Here is a 19663-nt window from a genome sequence, read left to right on the forward strand (position 1 = left end):
TCGGGATCAGATTGGAACAGTAGAAGTCTACTGAGAAGAACTAGAAGAAAAGGACCCCCTCTTTAAAGCATCACAGGTAAAAAATTCTTTTAGTTTAAAATCATGACGACACCTCGAATTCTCTTCTAAAGTACAAGAAAACATTAAATATTACATACGTTAAACATTTGACAAAAATTCCAATTTGCTATCAGAGTTCTATCGATGATTACAATTTTAATAAAAAATTCACACAATTAACATTTTTTTTACAATAAAATATTGAACGTACCACGACACTTGGACAAAATGTTTTGTGCTGCCAGGCTCTTTGACTCAACTGAACATACTTCATACTCTCGCATGCGCATTCGATTCGAGAGATTCTAAAGTAATCAAAAAAACTCAGAAAAACCCGAGTTAAATGTATATGTGCATACATACGTATGTACGTACTTCGTGAGACGTTCGACAAATTAAGTATAACAAATTGAATAGTGACATGTTGTGTGTGATAAATGATAGATTACTACGTTTATTACATATTTAAATACTGTTGAATTATAAGTAAATTATACAAAGATTAAGTATTCAAAACAGTTACTCTTTCGCATAACCTAAACGTCATGGCCTGTCAAATTAGAGGAATAGCAATCATACCAGATGTGAATACCGTTAAAAAATTGCTTTACGGCGATGCTATCAGTAAATGTAAGTTCTTCTTTATTCGATACGGTAAATATAACACGCGTATTAATTTTTGCATGTATTTCTTTCAGTCGAGTATATATCAAGCGATGAATTACCTCTTCAAGACTGTTGTATAGCTCTATCGTCGGTTGGAGATGTACTTACCATGGCTTGGAACACAAGAATGATCATATTTGTTTGTAGGTATACATCTTATATGTATTTTTTATGTTAACAAGCCACAAATACAATTTAAATTCATATGATTTTTATAAGTTTTTTTATATACATATGCGCGCGCGCGCGTGTGTGTGTGTAAAAATATGTGTTTATTGTTATATTATATAAACGAACACAAATAATAGTAATACAGTAATAACATATCAAATATGTTTTATGTTCGTTAATAGCAAAATGGGACTCGCAAGAATTAGATGAAGTAAAAAATAAATTTCACGTAACGTGGCATGGAGAAGTAACAAAAGAAGCAAAGTATGTATGTATAACGTTTTCCAATATTATTTAAATTATAATGAGAAATGTTTTTAGTGAATGGGTAACGTCAGTGATCTGCTTACCTTTAATATCCTTGGGAAAGGCTACCGGTCCAGATTGGACCTGTATAGCTGTTGGATACAATACAGGTTTTGTTAGATTCTATACAGAAGTAAGAAAATATTGATTTTGTTTTTCTTGCAATATTAATTTTATATTATATCGTAGTCTCATCGATTTATTATTCTTTGTTTTTATTAGACAGGTGCATTCCTCTTTGGGGAGCAAATACATAATGAATCGGTTCTAGGAATCAAGTGTCAGTCGTGTTGCTTACCCAAACACACTGGAGACGCTGGTTCTAGTGAAGAAATATATATTTTATATAACAGTGGTGTTTGTATATTACAAGGATTTCCATTATTTTCAACTTTACGCGCTTGTAGAAATCATTTAGCTAAAGGTATATTGTTGACCACTGGATGCTATGTCTCACTTTGAGTTTAAATTTAATCATTTTTTTTACAGTTCAAGCAAATTGCAACGATTTGCCACCGGTAACAAATTTATCTTATAAAAAATGGGCGTTTAAAAATCAAGATATTACAAACGATTTAGAAGTGATTGGTACAACGTCGATAAATAGTTTTGATCATTTAATGACAGCTTCGATATGCGGTGGATATAACGCAATGTACAGATCCAGTGCACCACAACATAATTTAGTCCTTGCGACAGGAAAACGACCATTTGTAGGATTCCATTATGCACTGGAAGGTGGTAATGCACCAGTCCTGTCGGATGTTGCCATCGCTATGGCTAGCAAACTGGCTAATGCTATCGGTACTGCTGTACCGTAAGTGTTTCTCATGTATCGTATAATTTCCGAATCAATAGATTCCAAAAATTAATTTATTGTGGAAAATTGATTTTTTCCTCAGATGGTTTCGTGGAAAGAATGCAATGTCTGAAGCGTCAAAGGGTATTAGCCATGAATCTATAGAGACAATGACGTGTCGATTTGGTTTGAGCGATATTATGAGGGAAGGTGATTGTATCGTTTCTAGTCCAAATAAAATGTTTTCGGTAATATCGGACGCTATGGGCAGAGTAATTCTCTTAAATAATAAAAAGGGCACAGCTGTAAGAATGTGGAAAGGATATCGCGATGCTCAGTGTGGTTGGATTGAAGTTACCGAAGAGAGAGATCGTGGAGTACATAGGAATGTTGATAAAAAATCTGGACGTAAAGCTTTATTCCGTACCGCTCTGTTTTTAGTTATTTATGCACCAAAGAAGGGTGTAATCGATATTTGGAGTATACAGCAGGGTCCAAAAATCACTACTTTCACTGCTAGCAAGAATGGACGGTAAGTTTTATCTATCGACTCCTTCCCTTCCCCTCCTCGTCTGCTAAAATAAATTTATTTTATTCTCTACTTTCGTCTTGCGCTTTTTTCATATATATATTCTTGCAGATTATTATACATTAATTATGGTTTTCTTGGTACAAATGATAATGCCATTTTATCGAGAAATAAAGCGCAATACTCTTGCGTATTTATTGACCCACTTGGAGGATTAAAGGAGATTTGTGTTCCATTTCACTTTGCGCTTAATAGTAAAAATGGAAAACGGGCACGCGACGTACATCTACTTAGAAAACTTAGAACGTTTCTGAGAGAGGAGGATTTTAACGAGGAGAAATTAGTTTTCAAAGTTACCGATACTTGTCTGGGTTTAGAAACAAATGAAGTTCGGATACAAACGATAGAGGTTTTAATGAACAGCAAGCATATTTTACCAGATGCTTTGCTTGCTGCAACCAACTGTTTTGCAGTAAAACTAGGTATATGCAAAGCGCATGTTTCACGCTATAAAATGTCTTACGCTGTATACTAAAAATGATACGAATGTTTTGTTAATTTACAGAAGAAGAAGGAAAAAGAAAAGGAGGAGCAGAAGGAGGAAGAAAAGAAGAGGAAGAAGAAAAATTGGAGCCTACCGTCAAGATGCTTCATCAATTGACATTGCAATTACAACATATAATTACATTTTATAAATATATCGAGTCTCAACTTGATATGCCACTCGAGTGCGATATTACAACAGTTAATAACGCAATAAGTGTTAAAAATTTATCTTCGATATTATCAACTTCGGAACGAGAAGTAAACCGTGTTACCAAATTGGCTAAAATATTAAACAACCTAACGGATGATAACGTTTCTGCGGAAACTAAAGTGAAATTTAAGGATGAAAATGTATTCTTTGACTTTTTATCGTGCTTCGAATTGGGCAAATCGAGATTGATTGGACTACGAAATGACGTAAAAGAAGAAAATGTATACAAAATTTGTAAGTATACTTTGTGATGATTGAAAATATGCTACTATCGTGATCGCATATTTTCGTATATTTTTTAAATTTGTGATTTGTGACATAACTTTTGTAGCACGATTGATATATCGAGGACCGATGTCGTCCGATGATACGAAAGAGAAATGGCAGCAAGCTGCTAAAGAAAGTAACATTCAACCGTTTATCTTTATGCGACTGGCATTAATATATTGGATGCACAAGGAGGAAGCTGAGTTTTCGGAAATTGAATTAAAACGCTTTACGCAGCTGCTGCATCTAATTTGTTTATTAACTGGTAAATCGTGATTATTAATTAATTACTTAATTGACTAATTACTTAAAATTATCATGTATCTCGTGCACATAGGGCGTATTGAATTTCTAATTATTTAAAATCTGGCAGATGTGGAAGAGATATGTGTCGAATATAACGAGGTTTCTTCGTGGTGGAAAGACGTACGCACTATTCTGATAGAATCTACGAAGCCTTTCAACGCGTTTACCGCTGCCTTAGCATGCAGGGCAACTGCTATGATTCTAGACAAGTATAAAGAAAAATTACAAAATGAAAAACAATTTGGTAATAACGGAAACGAGGAGGAAGAGGATATTAAAAATGGAAATAATACAACTAAAATAAATGAACTGGAGAGTAAGTCGAATGAGGTGACACCGGACGATGAAACGTACAGTTCGATTAGTGAATGGGAGAATGTCAGTAATGACACTTGTCAATTCACACTGTTGATCGGGAATCTTGAAGACATCGCTATTTTGAATGCTGTTACTAGGTGCGTATCATAATTATCAGAGTGCGTGCGTCATAAACGCAAATACAATATGTATCGTGATATTTCTTTGTTACCGAATAACAAACTTTTGATCCAACTCTTTAGTCAGCGAGTTGTATCGGATGAGACGACGCAATTTTTTGCTCTACCATTTACAAGGCACGACACTTGTTTAGCATCGATTCTCTCTAGGGGAAGAGGTAAACTCGCTAAAGTCTGTTATAGCATAAGCACAGGTGAAGATTCTGCAATTCTTCTTACTCGTTCTTTTTAAATTTCAGGCTCAGTGTCTGAATTGGTTACAAAGTGGCTCAGCACCACGGGTATCGATCCAGCGCGGTTAATCGACACGACGGACGTAGAATTCGATCAATTGCAATTATCGGTAGATAATTCTTTACAATTGTCCGATACGCTGAGTAAAGCGACTGCTGTTCGAATACCTCGACAAGAACGGACGAAACTTGTTTCTTTATCGATCGAAATCGAGGACGAAGCAAAAGTTAACGCGACTGCGGAAGCGTGCATTTTAGGCAAGCGTGCATATTTTCGAAAAACTATAGAGATTTATTCCCTAATTAATATCGTAATTCTCCAAATCTTGTCTCTTCTCCAGACAATATGGCCCTGCTCAAACGCCATTTTCCATACAGTTTAACGAGCAGTGTCTTATTAGCCAATTTATGCTGGGAGTTTGCCATGTCGTGGGATAAGGAGATTACTCGGCTCGATTCACTCGCAGCTGCCTTGACCGTTTTAAGACAAATACCCATGAAGAATATGAGGCATGGTAAAGACGTTTTTACAGCAAACTGCTATTCTGAAATATTAAATATTCCCAGTATAGAGATTTAGGCATTAAGTACGTGTATTTTGTCCGTTCGACAGGCGTCTGCTGTCTTTTGTGGACACTTCACATAAAGAAAAGAATGGAAGCGGCGGCCAAATTGATGAACAAACTCGGAAAGTTGCCAAAGGAGAGATTATGCATGCAAGATATTGGTTTATCTGACATTCAAGTGACAATGTTTTTACAACACTGCGTTACCTTCTTGGATATATTTCTCGATGTACGTAGAATATAGATAATAACATAAATGACATAAATTGTTCGATAAAGTGAAAAATGTACGATTTTTAACTTTATGAGTCAAAATTTGCGCTAGACTGAGATACTCGAACGAGGAGACAGTACGGTAATAAAATCGGAAGAATTGTGGGACGGACATCTCGGTGGACCGCAACCGTTTGCCGCACTAGCCATCTCCCAGACTCCAGCTTGGTACGACTTGATTTTGTTACACGTTCAAGTGGCTAATGTCCTATATATGATGGCGTGTCTCAACTTGAAAATGTTGAAGCCATTAAATAATTTGTTCGAATCCGTGGTAAGTCCATAGTAAATTCATACGATAATTCATTGTATACATGCGTTACGTATACCGACGGCGATTCGTTCGTTACTCGTGCGCTTGCAGGTACAGCCCTATCTCTTTCAAGATATAACGGACAAAGTGATGCTCACGTGGTATCGAGATGACAAGAGGGATAATATACGTACAGAATTTTTGTGTAGAGTAATTACAGCATCGATGGAATTTATTCATCGGGAAACTACCGACGGCGTGACGATTAGTTCGACACAGGCCATCTCGTGGATGAGCAAGTGTCAAGCATTAGCATCTATCTGGAAAATTAATAATGACGAATTGAGGATACATCAAGCCTGTCAGCTATACATAAACGGTTTTGATCGTTTGGCCGAAGAGGTGAATATAAATTCATTTATTATTTACTTTATTTACGATACTTACAATTATGCCATGTATTACATAATATCAAGGATGGAGACTTCCTTACAAAGGGTATGGAAGCTTTCACATCCAGATTTCCCATGAGTGAAATTCCATACCCAGAAATCAGGATTATTAAAAAAAAACTATTTTTTACAAATTTTAAGAAATTTTGAATAATTTGACATAAAAACGGCATTTGACTAAGATTTCCATGCTTAAATATAAAAGAGTATATATGTAGAAAATACATTTCGTGCGTACAACAAAGCGATAAAATATTTGTATATTGTTGAAACCACCTCCATCTCTTCCCTCCTCCCCTTCCTCACACATGAATGAGATACTCCACACCCCAAAAAATCAAAAGTCTCCGTCCCTGCGTAATATATCTATTTTGTACTTACTCTATTCGTGATACACGTATTGTGCTAGGTAACTACAGCGGTAACCGATATCGAACGGTTGGCTGCAAATTTATTGCCTACAGCTGGAAGAAGAATGATGGCATATCTCTCTAAAACGCCTAATCTTCTGGAAGAAATGTCCCGAATGAGTCCAGCGCTTACAAGATACTTGGAAAGCCTGGTAAGTGCGATACAAATCTATTGTATTATCCAGTATTGTCGACTTTTCTGACTTTTTGTTCAATTTTTTCTCAGAACATGCCTGAAATAATCTGTACAAATTGTTCGAATGCCGACACTGTGGAGTTGATTCGCCGAGTATCTGTGCATTTACCTAAAACTCACTGTGATTATCACATTATGGTGTTAATGTTAGACGCAACATTTATTTATAAAGATAGCAACTAGATTTAGATTTTGTAAACTATGTCCTGTGATATCGTCGAGTGGAAAGCCGAGAATAAACAAATTTTATCGAGCTGTACGGTTTGTATATTGATATAATATTAATAACGAAACAAGAAGAACGTATACTTGAAGGCATTAACTTTCTATCAATTGAAAGACACGGTATTAACGATTACGCGTGATAATGTAAAAGTTAGTAATAATGAAGTTGCAAAGTTGTAAATAATGGAATTGTTATGTATCTTTCGATGTATTATAGATAATTTAATTTAAAATTGTATTATACGAGCTATCTCGATTCTGGTTATATTCTGGTTCAAGAAGCGATTGCGTATCTGTACATATAATACTTAATATTGGACTGCATATTATTATATCACAGGACATTAATTAATTGTTGTAAAATGCACATATAGTTTATCGACGCCCTTCACGCGTTTTTACTATGTATAAAATTATATATATACATATATATATATAAAATTTTGTTTAAGAATCTATGGAGTCATTGAATTTATATTTTATAAATATTCCAGTTTCCAAATGTAATCAAATGTAAAACATTTCTTTCATATATATATACGCCGTTTAATATATGTACACTGTTATGAGTAATCATCTTTTAATCATTTTTATAAGGGATAATTTATTAAAAATACATTAAATATCGTATCCGAACCAAATTGTACGTAAATAAAATCTAATTAAAGTCAAAATAAAATAAGACACTGATGCATATTTTATACAAGTGTCACATGACCACTCCGGATGTTATCCGGTCAAACTCCATAATTTCTGAGCATATACCATGCGCCATATCACGCGAATCAAATAATTTGCATCGATATTAGGATTTAATGCATTAAACATATACAGTGCGTTATACAAGTGCTCTTAGAAACGAATGACAAAACCTTGATATTGCTGCTTTGCAACAGTTTCCCAATTTGTAAACTCGCAATGATGTATCTCACTACCTGGACTGCCCACCGATGTTAACCACTGTGCCCTGGGGATTAGATTTATTACACGTTACATATTAAAACTATTATAAATACTGATAGTACTGATTAAGTACCATTGATAAACGTTCGCTGCTAAATTTCTTGATTGAAAAGGAACAGAAAGCACGTATGCACATACGTGTCAGTTTTCAAAATAAGTATACAACAGTCTATACTTTTGTACAATTCATACGGTTGGCAGAGACGAAAAATTGAGTGGTAGTTGATTTCAAGTTTAAGAAGGCCATGCAAATGTTTTTGACGTGTTGCCAATTGCGTCGTTGACATCGTTATTTGTCGTTACCAAACAACGCTGTTGAGTGCAACGTAAGTGTGCGTTCTGTATACGAATGCATTTGCCACTGATGCGTCACATGCTCAAAAATTATAATTAGCGACTAATTAGACCGCCGAGTGCAGATATTCTTACACAAAGCTGTTCAAATGTCTTTACTGTAATACCGTAGCTTGACTGACAATGTTAAATCGCTTCGGGCTATTCGCAAGAATATTTTTACAATTTTAAGATTCAGCTCTCTCGCGTTATAGGTATCTGACGATGTTGTTTACACTGCGTTTACGTGATCGCGATCGAAGAAATGTTATATTGATAATTTCTTGATTCGCCATTTAACTCACATTTCATATAACAATATAAATATTTTCTACATTTCTCTTAAACGACTCGACCATTCTTCTTCCAAGAGCAAATGCATTCTATTTCGCTCTCTTGTCGTAATGCATATATTATGTACTTGTTATTCGTTTGCAAATATACTTGAAGATTTAGCTCGATTAACTTTCTCAGATTGTCTCGAGATCTTTTTTGAAGAAATTGGAAATAATTCCTTGTGCAAGTATAAGATGATCTGTACTCTTTGCTACTCTTTGCCGCGCCGCGCCGCCGTATGTAGAGATGTGGCAATCGCCGACGAAGGAAAGAGATGATACGTCGCTGTGTCATTATTTCATTAAATCGTTATTAAAGTCAGTTTTCGACATACACCGCTTGTTGCATGCAGGCAATTGTTAGTCAAGGCCACGTACGATCGAGGAACTGTACAAGTATAACACCGCGCCGTTATACTTGGGTAACATAATAAACTGATGACTTGTTTTAGTTCAATGATTAAATAGTCTCACTAATGTTAGTTCGATATAGACATTGGACAGATATTAGACAGATTCAGTTACAAAACTTACATCTGATCGACGAGCGCCCGAGGTCCTTGCATCTTTCCGAGGATCGTGCCAGTTTTACTATTTTTCACCCAACCACAGATTTTCAATTGCAGGCATATATCCCTCACGTACTTGGGAAAATATACACCTGCAATTTCGTTGAAGGATTTTTCATTTCTGCTAACGAGCTAAATAACGAGCCAAATTCATATACAAAGGCATGTACATACACCGCCGCGGCCGCGACCGCGCTCGCATTTGCTGCAACAACGACGCGTAAACGACAACTTCAAAAAATTATCATTCCGTGAGCCTCTTTTCTTTGCCTGCAAAGAAAAGAGAACATTCGATACACTGAAAGAAAAAAAAAAAAACTAGACAGTGAATAATATTTTTATTTGCAATCAATAATTACACTAAAATCGCATTTAAAAAATGATATTACAAAATTTTTATAATTAAAAGCATTCACATAAATTAGAAAAGTTGTTGTTTTATGAACTATGTCGTTGTTGAAGAAAATGAACACACGTGTGTCGAACGTCGAATTTACATAAGGTAAATGACGCGTAAAACTGACTTGATTAAATGCAAATATCAAAGGTACCTTTTAATCAAATGTAAATATGTTTTAGCTTTACATTTAAGATAAGCAATAGGTAATAAGAAATACATTTAAGTAATTAGCACTGTTACATATATGTAACATATAAAATTATGCGTGTTGCGGAGGTATAGGATAGAGATAACGTAGACAAGTTTACTACATTTAAAAATAATTTAATGTCGTCGAAACTTTACGATCGACATATTATAAAGGGGGAACATTTGAAATCGAGACAATTCATCTGACCTGAACGATTGCGTAAAATTTAAAAAACGCGAAAGTACTCACCTGAGTACGCGATAGTACTCACCTTGCACTTTTCCAAAAACCTCGAATTCGACGGACACTAATGGTTCCTGGCAGAGGGGATCCACTGCCGCCATTGTCGCCGCCGCCGCCGCCGCCGCCGCCATCCCGTTCCCGAGATTGAATGAAACGAAAAATCGTTTGCGTCGATATTTGTCTTGTTCAAGACTCGTCGTCGAATGTCAGAGGTTGAGATAGACCGCGCGAATGACAAATTAATCTGTCCGTGGACAGAGTGGACAGAATTCGCTATTGGACAGTGGTCGTTTTCGTTCTAGAGATGCTTCACCTTCGCTTTTTCTGGCCACGACTCATCTCGCTGGCTGGTTCTTGTCGCGCCGCGCCGCGCCGCGCCTCCCCAAATAGATCACCCCACCACATTGACATTGATTTAAACGCGATCGATCGAAAACCGATCGACGTGCAGGTCTGATCCTTTTGAAACTCTGGCTGTTTAAACGCGAAATGAAAGAAAGGGAAATATTTCTTCACGTTCGATACGCAACTCGTCACATGGTCGCGTGTATCGTGTACGTCGCGCGAGAGAACATGTTTAAAAATTATTTTTTTACAGGAATGTAAAGAGAAGGAGAAAAAGGGAGAGAGCACTATACGCTCGAAATATCATCTACGATAACAGTGACACGGAATGCAAGTTATTACAATACGAAAACATTGAAACATAAATCCAAGGAAGGAAAGAATAACCAATGGCACGTCAATGTGGCTCTCCTCCCTCCTCCTCTTCCTCCTTCTCCTCTTTTTCCTCCTCCTCCTCACGCTGGCCACACAAAAGAGTTGTTCATTGTGGAAACATTAAATGTAGGCCAGAGGGGCGAAAGCATTTATCGTCGAACTAAGCACTTCCCATCGTGACTGCCGCCTATTGTCCCATCATTACGTCCCACACACGCAGCTAATTAGTTATTAGTACGCTATGACGTAATAATTGCCAAGCACAAGAATGAAAACTACGGGGTGCACGGGATACGAGGGAAGTTACATTCTACTTGGAACGATCCTGCTCCAACGCGAATCTGTCGCCATTGTTATTCAGGGTCTCGCTCCCGATACTAAATTCTGTAACACTATCGAGACGATTCGTCCGAATTATCAACGACGAGCAATCCCAAGCATCTTTCGATCTCGACGAGAAGCTTTCAAATAGCGAAGCGAGTCTGGAACGAATCTGGAACAGGATCGCCTCTAACGATTTTACAATTTGCCGCACCCCGTATTACAAAGATGTAATCTCGTGAAAATAAAATCCTTGTTGGCAATGACATTTTTTTTGTTATCTACTTAAATTACGACCGAGTGACAAGTCCAAATCATACTCGACACACTCCAAAATGCGTGACGTATATGTATATCTCTGTTTTATTGCACTTTTTTTATATTTAATTCATTTACTCTTTCTCCTTACAAAAATTAAATATACCTGTATATTCGTCATCTCTCGCGTAATGTACAGGAAACTAAACGGAACTAAACCAAACGGACTTTGTAATGCTAAATGGCTATTACAGTTGCATTGGAAAAAATGAGTAAATGAATAGTGAATACGCGTACGAGCATATTTTTATTATTAATATTATTTATTCGGTAAGTCCCCCTCTCGACTCCTCGGCCCCGTCGTTTTCTCTGTACTCGATCTATATATAGGTATATGTACATATATGCATACACATAATATATACGTACGTACACGCACACACATCCTCTCGTGTACAGTATACGCGCGTTAGACTGGATATAATCAACTATACAAATAAATTTCGTAGATAAAACACACTCGAACGGCAGCATTAATTTCTATTTGCAAATGCTTAACTTTCGTTACTTTAATGGCACATAAATCACTTTTATATATCTCGCGTATTATCGTACTGTTTTGCCTTGCAAAGTTTGCAATAAATTTTCCGTGGTCACGTACAGAGTCTTGTCGCAAACACATCATTCACTTGGTACGTTCATTCACAGCCATACGTCTTCCCCGATTGTATTTTTCCCTTTGCTCTGTGTATTATTAACGAAAATGTCTCTTTTACAACAATTGATGGATTAATCGCGCCACTCGCGTATAATTACGCGCGAGTAACATCCTTGATTTTCCATGTATTAAGTATGCGCTATTCAGTCCCTGCCTCCCCCCAGACGAGAGGCGAGAGAGCGGGACTCGATCTTTCGGTCCTTTATCATCTTCGCTATCGATCGCACTGAATTAGGCCAATTACTTAATTACGGCTCTTATATGAGCGACAACTTCCTAGCGCGTGGAAAACAAAACGATACAGAAATCTAACGATATCTAATTATTTGTAATAAAACATATATCGATCTTTAATACTGAAATGTTCAATAAAGGAATTCAAGAGCGATAATGGCACGAAACTTGGCACGTAATGTTAATCTATGTAAGAGCGCAATCGAATGGGGCGCTCTCGTCATAGTCTCTAAATCCCGATTTCAATTACCACCATACATTTCCGGAAAAGACCGTAAACTTAAAGACTGGGCAAAAATCGATCTCGAAAGAATCGAAAGAATCTTATTTTGAAAAGAGTTAATAGAGTTTTCGATGCGCCTCATTTTTTTTCACTCGACATATTAAGTTATTTCTCTTTCTCTCTTACCTGGATCTCTCACTCGCATCTATAGAAAAACAAAATCGATTTCTCGTATCGTATCTATGCAAGAGAATCCACGTTCGCCGGTATAATCGATACTGGGGTACTATTTGGCAGAAGAGTCCCGTTTTCACCATCCTTCTCATTTACATCGGTATGACCGATAAAATCTTGAGTGGCTACCAACAGTTTCTGCTGTCGCGCTTGCTTCTTCTCGCGTTCGATCTGGTAAAGCGAAATAAACGATACACAGAACGTTAGACAAAGCTCTGATTGAGAAATTGTTTCATTCAATTTTTTTAGAAATCGATTTTATTTTATTTACTTGTGAACGATTTATACAAACCTTAAAGAATAATCGAAGATAGTGACATGGAAACACAACGCACTGTCCTTCCTCTTCCTCGGCATCGATGTAAACGCCACGAACTAGAATGGTGTTGCTACAATTGAGAAGGACGAGGAAAATGAAGCAGCCAACGTGAGTGATCCAACAGGACAATTCCAGATTGTCCGGCAGCAGCCACAGGTCGAGCGCGTTCCATATACCGCGCCAGACGTTCACGGTTCCCAGAAAGCTCAGAAACAGAAAAACGTCCGCGACCATCAAGCGAACGAGACCCTGTTGACGCGCGCAGATATGTCGCATCAATGGTTGTAGACAAAATGTCACGGCGACTATAAAATACCCAATTGCCTGAAATTTCATAATGTTATTTTTACAACTCATTCTCTCTCTCTCTCTCTCTCTTTCTCTTTCCCGTCTCTCATTCTCTCTGAATACATTTATTAAAAGGAGAAATTTCTCCTTTTCTCTTAAACACTACATTGAAAAATATTGCAAAAAATAAAAAGATAAAAAAAAGATTTATAATTTGGAATAATAATTTTTATAGCAATAAAAATTAAATCAAAAAAATTCTTAAAAACTGATATTTGACACATTTTTTTTTCGTCGTACATTATTTAAACGTGATCGTGCCAAAGGCAATGTGACAAATGTAACGAATCACGGATAACGTGAAACATTACATACGTATACACCGACAATTGTGCCATGTGCCACGGCAATCATGCAATTGGCGAATATTCAATTATATAATCCAACTACCGGGGCGTGTGTAGTACCATAACGCAGTACGTTATGTACGTCGTATGTCTATAATGTAAAATTTGCAATTTCGAATGGATTTAAAAATTGTGAATGAGTGAAGAGAGAGAGAGAGAGAGAGAGAGAGAGAGAGAGAGAGAAACGACATTCTTTAGACGTTTATTCATGATTATTGTCAAAGCTTCCTATTCGAGATATGTCAATTACTTTTATTTTAGCCAATTTTTTATTTTGATCACGTGACACAAGCCTTGTCAATTTGATCCAGGTTTAGTGATACGACGATATTATTAAGTGCCTGCGGATTATTTCGTGTGCTGACGATATCAGATAGTGCGCTCAAAATTTTCCGCTTGCGAATTCAAATACTTAAATTGCCCTGCTATAATGGTACAAAATGGTTTAAAATGTGATTCTCTTGTTATCACGAACAAGTTTGTCGTGTTTGATGTGTGTTTAACGTTAAATGTAAAAATATTTGTTTCAAGATTATGCACTTTAACATTCACTGCAACTATTATCATTATTTTTATTACCATGACTCGTGTCATTGCTCCATTTTCATACTTGTTTTTACAATTAGTATTATTATTATTATTGATTCTTCTCTTTTCTTTTCTTTCTTTCCTCATGTTACATTAGTATCTCGATGAAATTTCCACCTTCTTATAGCTTTGCTCTTTTCTCATTACCGTTGTGTAAAGTTGAGGAGAATTCCGTTAATAAATAATATTGTATATGCAGCTCGATAATGAGATGCAGGTGATGAAAAAAAAGAAAAAAAAGAAAAATAAAGAATAGAATAAAATAAAATATAAAATTTTGTTGTATCTACCTTTTTGTTTGAAGAAACGATTAAACGCGCAACGGATCTACGTGAGCGTACGCGCGAGTTCGTATATGCGGGAACAATACGTAGTACAAAACGATTGAATCAAAAATCGTCTTAAGGGGGGGGAAGGGATTGAATATCGCGTTGATTGTGATTGACAGACGATACGACAGGCTTATATTTACCAGTGAGCCAACGGCAGAATACTCGGGGTTTTCTGGAAACAGGTAAATGTCGATCAAGATCCAAACTCCTCTCCAGACGAAGACAACCAACGTACCCACCACACCGACGCTGAAGGCGCAATCCAGTAAGTACAACGACCAGTCCCTCGTATTCTGTAACGCGATAGATGGATAATTATTGCGATATTACAAATAATATAACAAATAACAACAATGATAGATATTATAAGATATTATATTATAGTAATAGCGAGAAAAAGATATCAAACGAATCTGACAAGTATATATCGAAATGCGTGGAAATTGTGCAGATGACAATTTATATTAATGGGAGGGTACATAAAACGCCAATGCAAAGATGCTATCTTATCTCAAGTTATTTTCTTCCATCGCAGCACAGTGCAATATTTGAGAAAAGGGAAAAATGCAAAGTGTATAAAAGTGTATAATCGATATAATAAAGGTGTCGACCGTCGACTTGTCCAGTTTAAAGATGGCAAATCGGCATCTCATTAGAGAGAGAGAGAGAGAGAGAAGCAGATAGAGATCGATCTTAAATGTGCATGTTATTACGCGAAATTACCTGCACATTTCGACTGCAATAAACGAGATGTAAAATAAACACCAGTTGCAGCAGCAGAGAGAAAGCAACATTGAATTGACTACGATTTTCGCATACGTACAGCAGTGATTGACAATTGAATCAACGTTTCAACTATAAGGGTACTCTAGTCACGTAATATAATCTTTTTTGCGACATCGTCGACATTTACGATCGCAACTGAATTATTTTAACGCGGCAATAAATAAGTAAAAGATGATCATAAGTACCTTTCAAATGCGATTAATCAAACGACAAATAAAATAGCGCACATGCACACGTTGCGCTAATGCGCACGTATAGACTATACTACAGGCGCAATAGTGGTTGACGGTCGGGGGACTTGGCCGGAAACTGCGCTTATACACACCGATAACGCGAGCTTGGACAACGCGCGTGTAAATGAGGTGCATACAATCCATGTAATCGCGATTTATAGTTTACGATTTGCGACGCGTTTTCGCACGGCAGAATCATCGACAGTACAGGGAGTACACATGGAACACAAGGAACGTAAAAAAGAGATCTGATGAATGTTAATGTCGAGAGAGAGAGAGAGAGAGAGAGAGAGAGAGAGAGAGAGAGAGAGAGAGAGTTGTCGCATGTCCAAATGTTTGGCTTTTAACACGAATTCTCCGGATGTGCCGTTGGCACTTTTTCGTTTTTCGGTCTTCTTTCGCATTTCTTTTTCTTGAATATTGACAATTTTTTCTCAACGAAAAGGACTCGAGACAAAACTATACGTATAGATGTTCCTTAAACTCAAGAATAGGCAAGCGCTTTTTACATCACACTTTCCAAAGTTCCTTTACATATTCGGTCACTTATTTTTTAGTGTTTGCATCATCTCACTTGTAAGAGTAATAGCTTTCGCATTTGTCATTATAAAATTGAATATAATTATTACAGACCAAAAAATCAAACGACTTTTGACACGTGTGAATTTAATCGTTGATATATTGAGAGAGTTTGCAAATTTATTCGTCTTAATCAGTCTTGATAGTTTGCATTTGAACGTTACTGACAAACAACATAAACGATATAGTGTGTTACGTTAGTTTTACACGACGCGACGGCGACGGCGACGGCGACGGCGACGATGCGGCGCGGCGTACAAGCACAGTGCAGACGTGCAAAGACAGACGACGTTCACCCTTTTGGGAGGTGAAGAGGGAAAGAAAGAGAGATTATCGAGGGCGAGTGTATACTTACATTGACGCGAAACATAGTCTGCACTTGAAAATAACCCGGACACGAGTCGAGAACGAGGGAGAAGGGTGGCGCGGATACGTTGCGAACCGCACGCATAATGCCAAGCGCGAGGAGACTAACGATGGTCGTAGCAAAGACGGTACTGGGTGTCAGCTCCGTATAGACGTCCAGGGCCTTCCAGGCACCGCGCCAGGCGTTGACGCAGCAGAAGCCGAACACGCCGGTGTAGAATCGCGAGCCGAGATAATAGGACAGCCGATGCTTATCCGGATGCAGAATATCGTCCAGGCCGTGCTGCAGGACATTAAAGGCAAATAGACCGGTGAAGCCGATCGTGATCGAAGCAAAACTGCTCAGCATCGGCTCATCCGGATAGATGTAGAAATCGCTGAGTTCCCAAGTGCCGCGCCAGTAACCGACCACTGCCGGCGCGGCTACGAGGGCGGAGAATATCGTATCGAGGATCGTCAAGATGGCATAGTGCAGACGATTCGACGATCCGGTGTCTAGGCTGCCAGTCATCCTGGCACCAGCCGCACGCAGCTCAACCATTCTTACCCAATTCGAATCGAATTTAGTAGTCACGCTGCCGCCGCCACCGCCGCTCGTCATTACGCATCGTTCGCACCCTCGAGAAATTACTATCGTTTCTAGACGTATGAATATTTTCTACCTTCTGGAAGACGAGCGCGCGAGAGCGAGCGAACGAACGAACGAACGAACGAACGAACGAACGAACGAACGAACGAACGAACGAACGAACGAACGAACGAACGAACGAACGAACGAACGAGCGAGCGAGCGAGCGAGCGAGCGAGTGCGACTTGAAGTCAACTTGAAGAAACGCGCGGGCGACGACCCTAAGCATTTAGGCACGTACGACGCGCGTACGACGTTTCGTTTCTGCTCTCGGCATTCTCTCGGGCATTGTGTATATACGAGTTCGATATAATTTTCATTTAATACGCGCTTCCTATTCGTCGAGATTAACTTTCGTCGTCAACGTCCACCACGTCCTCGTTCTCGTCCTCGCGTCCTCGTCGTCATCGTCGCCGTCGTCGTGACATCGCGAATGAGTCTTCTATCTAGGAAGAATAGTGGCATGCCTTCTCTCGTACACGTCGTCGTAATACTTCCTCATCGAGTTTAAGCAAACTCTTTTGGCACTCTGCGAGATAGCGTAAATTCGATTCGTTAACGACGCTCGTCGACGCTCATCTTCTTTCACTGGTGAATTGAAAAAAGTGACTCCCGTCCGTGACTCTCCTCCAATATTATCCAAATCTCCGGTAGATCTTGCAATCCGATCTTGATCTCCGATCGTTAATCGGTTATCGAAGATAAAGAATGAAAGTGATGTGAAGGAGCAGTTGGCTCGAGTGTCGTCGCATCTACTGTCTCTGGACCAACAACCCTCCGCGTCGTACGTGCGTCGTCCGCGAGCGCTTAGGGCCGACGAACTCGATCGAGCAAACTCGATCGACTCGATCGGTCGGGAAGCGGTCGGGAAGTGGTCGAGAAGCGGTCAGGGTGACTACTGACTTGTCTTCGGTACAACCGTTATCTTTTATTAACCGCTAACCGCTAAACGCGCGGACCAGCACTATCGCATTATCGCGAACAACGTCGTCGCTCGCGCGCGCGGCATATGCTCTCCTTGCCTCCCTCGTTCTCTTCTACGCCAACCATCTCCCCACCTACGTATGCGTATGCGTTATAATCGCCTCGTTCCATCGTGTATCGTGGTGCTATCACCGATTAGAATGATCGGTGGCAGCCGATGACAGCCACGCGCGTTTACTCGCGCGCGAATAGCGAATACCCGATTCCAAGACGATTTGGTAGCAGCGTGCGCTCTGCTTTCAACTGATCGAATCGTTGTCGAATCCGATTATCATCGTCCACTTATAATCTCTTTTAGCTTTCGGTGCGCTTTCATGCATTTTTCTCACTCATTTTAGATTCATTTCAAAAAAGTTGCGACCTTCGTCACCTTGAAGGTATGTACCTCAACGAACAAGTTTCTTATGTATGTACGTAGTATTTTTCTTATTTCTTTTTTTTCTCTTCTAAACTGCAGTGTGCATTATGCAAGAAATACTCTGTGATAAGTCAGACGTATAGCACGTACACGATGCGATGCCAAATTATTGTACGTATTGTAATACGTTGTTAAGAGCGACAAACGTGAGATCAGTATGCAGCTAAAGAGATCTGAAAAAAAAAAAACGTAAAAATGGTTTATATATACTTATAGCGAGAGTGAAAAAAATCTTTAGAAAGAGGCATTTCAAACTAAATCAACAGTGATTCCAAACAGTCAACGAGAATCCATTCCATTACAAGAGTAGACTTGTATTAATTTTGTCATTTGATTACGCGATAGAGATAAAAAAAAGAATGATTTGACTACAATGGCATAATTTTTAGTCACCTTGATGTTATATTTTTCTGGGCAATGTTTCCTGCCTCCTGCATTCATTTAGCCATTGACGTATATTCATTTATTTAGCCATTGACGCTTTAGCCAAAATCGTCGCTAATCAACGATCCTTTTTGTGTGTCAATCAAGCTTGGGTTACAACATCTTGTCACCTTCGTCCTCTAATTCGTCCCAGCGAAACTCGTCAGGGTCAGATGAAGATTCATTGCTATGTCAAAAGTGTCATACGGAAGAGAAATATCGAAAATGAAATGAATTATCAAATATTTTGCTCCATCAAAGTTTACCTGAAATTATTTGTCTCTATACTTGCAATTATATCTACTATTTTCTAAAAAAGCTTTGTAATATATAATGTATGCGTGCCTTTTACTCATAAACACACACACACACGCACACGCGCACACACACACATGCACGCACGCACGCACGCATATCGCGATTTTAAAAACCTCTCAATAAATTAATCCATTGAGACTGTATAATGAGTCTGACTCACCACACACATGTATATGTGTGTCCAAATATGAAAATTATCAATTAGATTAGTTGTAACTTTCTGTGATGCAATGGATAGTTTCAGAAAATAATTTAGTTAATAAATTATTCACTTATTTGTTAAAAAT

At 38.2% G+C, this 19663-nt stretch overlaps 3 protein-coding genes and 1 long non-coding RNA gene across 4 annotated transcripts; 1 reads left to right on the plus strand and 3 right to left on the minus strand.

The window, feature by feature from the left end:
- The first annotated feature begins 605 nt into the window (after positions 1 to 605).
- LOC105198679 (rab3 GTPase-activating protein non-catalytic subunit) lies at positions 606 to 7645 on the plus strand. Its single transcript, XM_011165494.3, has 19 exons — positions 606 to 690; positions 759 to 869; positions 1080 to 1161; positions 1219 to 1336; positions 1426 to 1627; positions 1693 to 2020; positions 2106 to 2534; positions 2643 to 3013; positions 3097 to 3522; positions 3620 to 3820; positions 3929 to 4316; positions 4422 to 4516; positions 4598 to 4849; positions 4933 to 5106; positions 5205 to 5386; positions 5483 to 5704; positions 5795 to 6085; positions 6545 to 6697; positions 6772 to 7645. Exons 1-19 carry the CDS (start codon positions 606 to 608, stop codon positions 6922 to 6924), a joined length of 4263 nt encoding a protein of 1420 aa, XP_011163796.1. The 3' UTR covers positions 6925 to 7645.
- LOC120357018 lies at positions 5850 to 6772 on the minus strand. The gene is made up of 2 exons (XR_005574204.1): positions 6517 to 6772; positions 5850 to 6003 (listed from the first exon to the last, which is right to left on the minus strand). It is a non-coding gene; the product is annotated as an uncharacterized LOC120357018 (long non-coding RNA).
- LOC105198671 (acylphosphatase-2) lies at positions 7551 to 11237 on the minus strand. The gene is made up of 3 exons (XM_011165482.3): positions 10028 to 11237; positions 9132 to 9258; positions 7551 to 7933 (listed from the first exon to the last, which is right to left on the minus strand). Exons 1-3 carry the CDS (start codon positions 10128 to 10130, stop codon positions 7819 to 7821), a joined length of 345 nt encoding a protein of 114 aa, XP_011163784.1. The 5' UTR covers positions 10131 to 11237; the 3' UTR covers positions 7551 to 7818.
- Positions 11238 to 11594: 357 nt separating this feature from the next.
- LOC105198659 lies at positions 11595 to 19657 on the minus strand. The gene is made up of 5 exons (XM_011165457.3): positions 19029 to 19657; positions 16595 to 18808; positions 14782 to 14934; positions 13000 to 13350; positions 11595 to 12878 (listed from the first exon to the last, which is right to left on the minus strand). Exons 2-5 carry the CDS (start codon positions 17204 to 17206, stop codon positions 12714 to 12716), a joined length of 1281 nt encoding a protein of 426 aa, XP_011163759.1. The 5' UTR covers positions 17207 to 18808; positions 19029 to 19657; the 3' UTR covers positions 11595 to 12713.
- Between the last annotated feature and the right edge of the window lie 6 nt (positions 19658 to 19663).

This window comes from Solenopsis invicta, chromosome 2 (assembly GCF_016802725.1).
Source record: "Solenopsis invicta isolate M01_SB chromosome 2, UNIL_Sinv_3.0, whole genome shotgun sequence".
In the NCBI taxonomy this organism is placed as follows: Eukaryota; Metazoa; Arthropoda; class Insecta; order Hymenoptera; family Formicidae; genus Solenopsis; species Solenopsis invicta.

What these genes read in the sequence shown, in the direction of transcription:
- LOC105198679 (XM_011165494.3), top strand. Translation starts at nt 606, where the DNA reads ATGGCCTGTCAAATTAGAGGAATAGCAATCATACCAGATGTGAATACC. An exon ending in AAGAATGATCATATTTGTTT is followed by an intron (nt 870 to 1,079) that starts GTAGGTATACAT and finishes GTTCGTTAATAG; the next exon opens with CAAAATGGGACTCGCAAGAA. An exon ending in CTGTTTTGCAGTAAAACTAG is followed by an intron (nt 3,014 to 3,096) that starts GTATATGCAAAG and finishes GTTAATTTACAG; the next exon opens with AAGAAGAAGGAAAAAGAAAA.
- LOC105198671 (XM_011165482.3), bottom strand. Translation starts at nt 10,130, where the DNA reads ATGGCGGCGGCGGCGGCGGCGGCGGCGACAATGGCGGCAGTGGATCCC. An exon ending in GGTTTTTGGAAAAGTGCAAG is followed by an intron (nt 9,259 to 10,027) that starts GTGAGTACTATC and finishes ACGAAATTGCAG; the next exon opens with GTGTATATTTTCCCAAGTAC. An exon ending in CGGGCGCTCGTCGATCAGAT is followed by an intron (nt 7,934 to 9,131) that starts GTAAGTTTTGTA and finishes TCTAATCCCCAG; the next exon opens with GGCACAGTGGTTAACATCGG.
- LOC105198659 (XM_011165457.3), bottom strand. Translation starts at nt 17,206, where the DNA reads ATGACGAGCGGCGGTGGCGGCGGCAGCGTGACTACTAAATTCGATTCG. An exon ending in AGACTATGTTTCGCGTCAAT is followed by an intron (nt 14,935 to 16,594) that starts GTAAGTATACAC and finishes ATCGCGTTACAG; the next exon opens with AATACGAGGGACTGGTCGTT. An exon ending in ATCTTCGATTATTCTTTAAG is followed by an intron (nt 12,879 to 12,999) that starts GTTTGTATAAAT and finishes TCGCTTTACCAG; the next exon opens with ATCGAACGCGAGAAGAAGCA.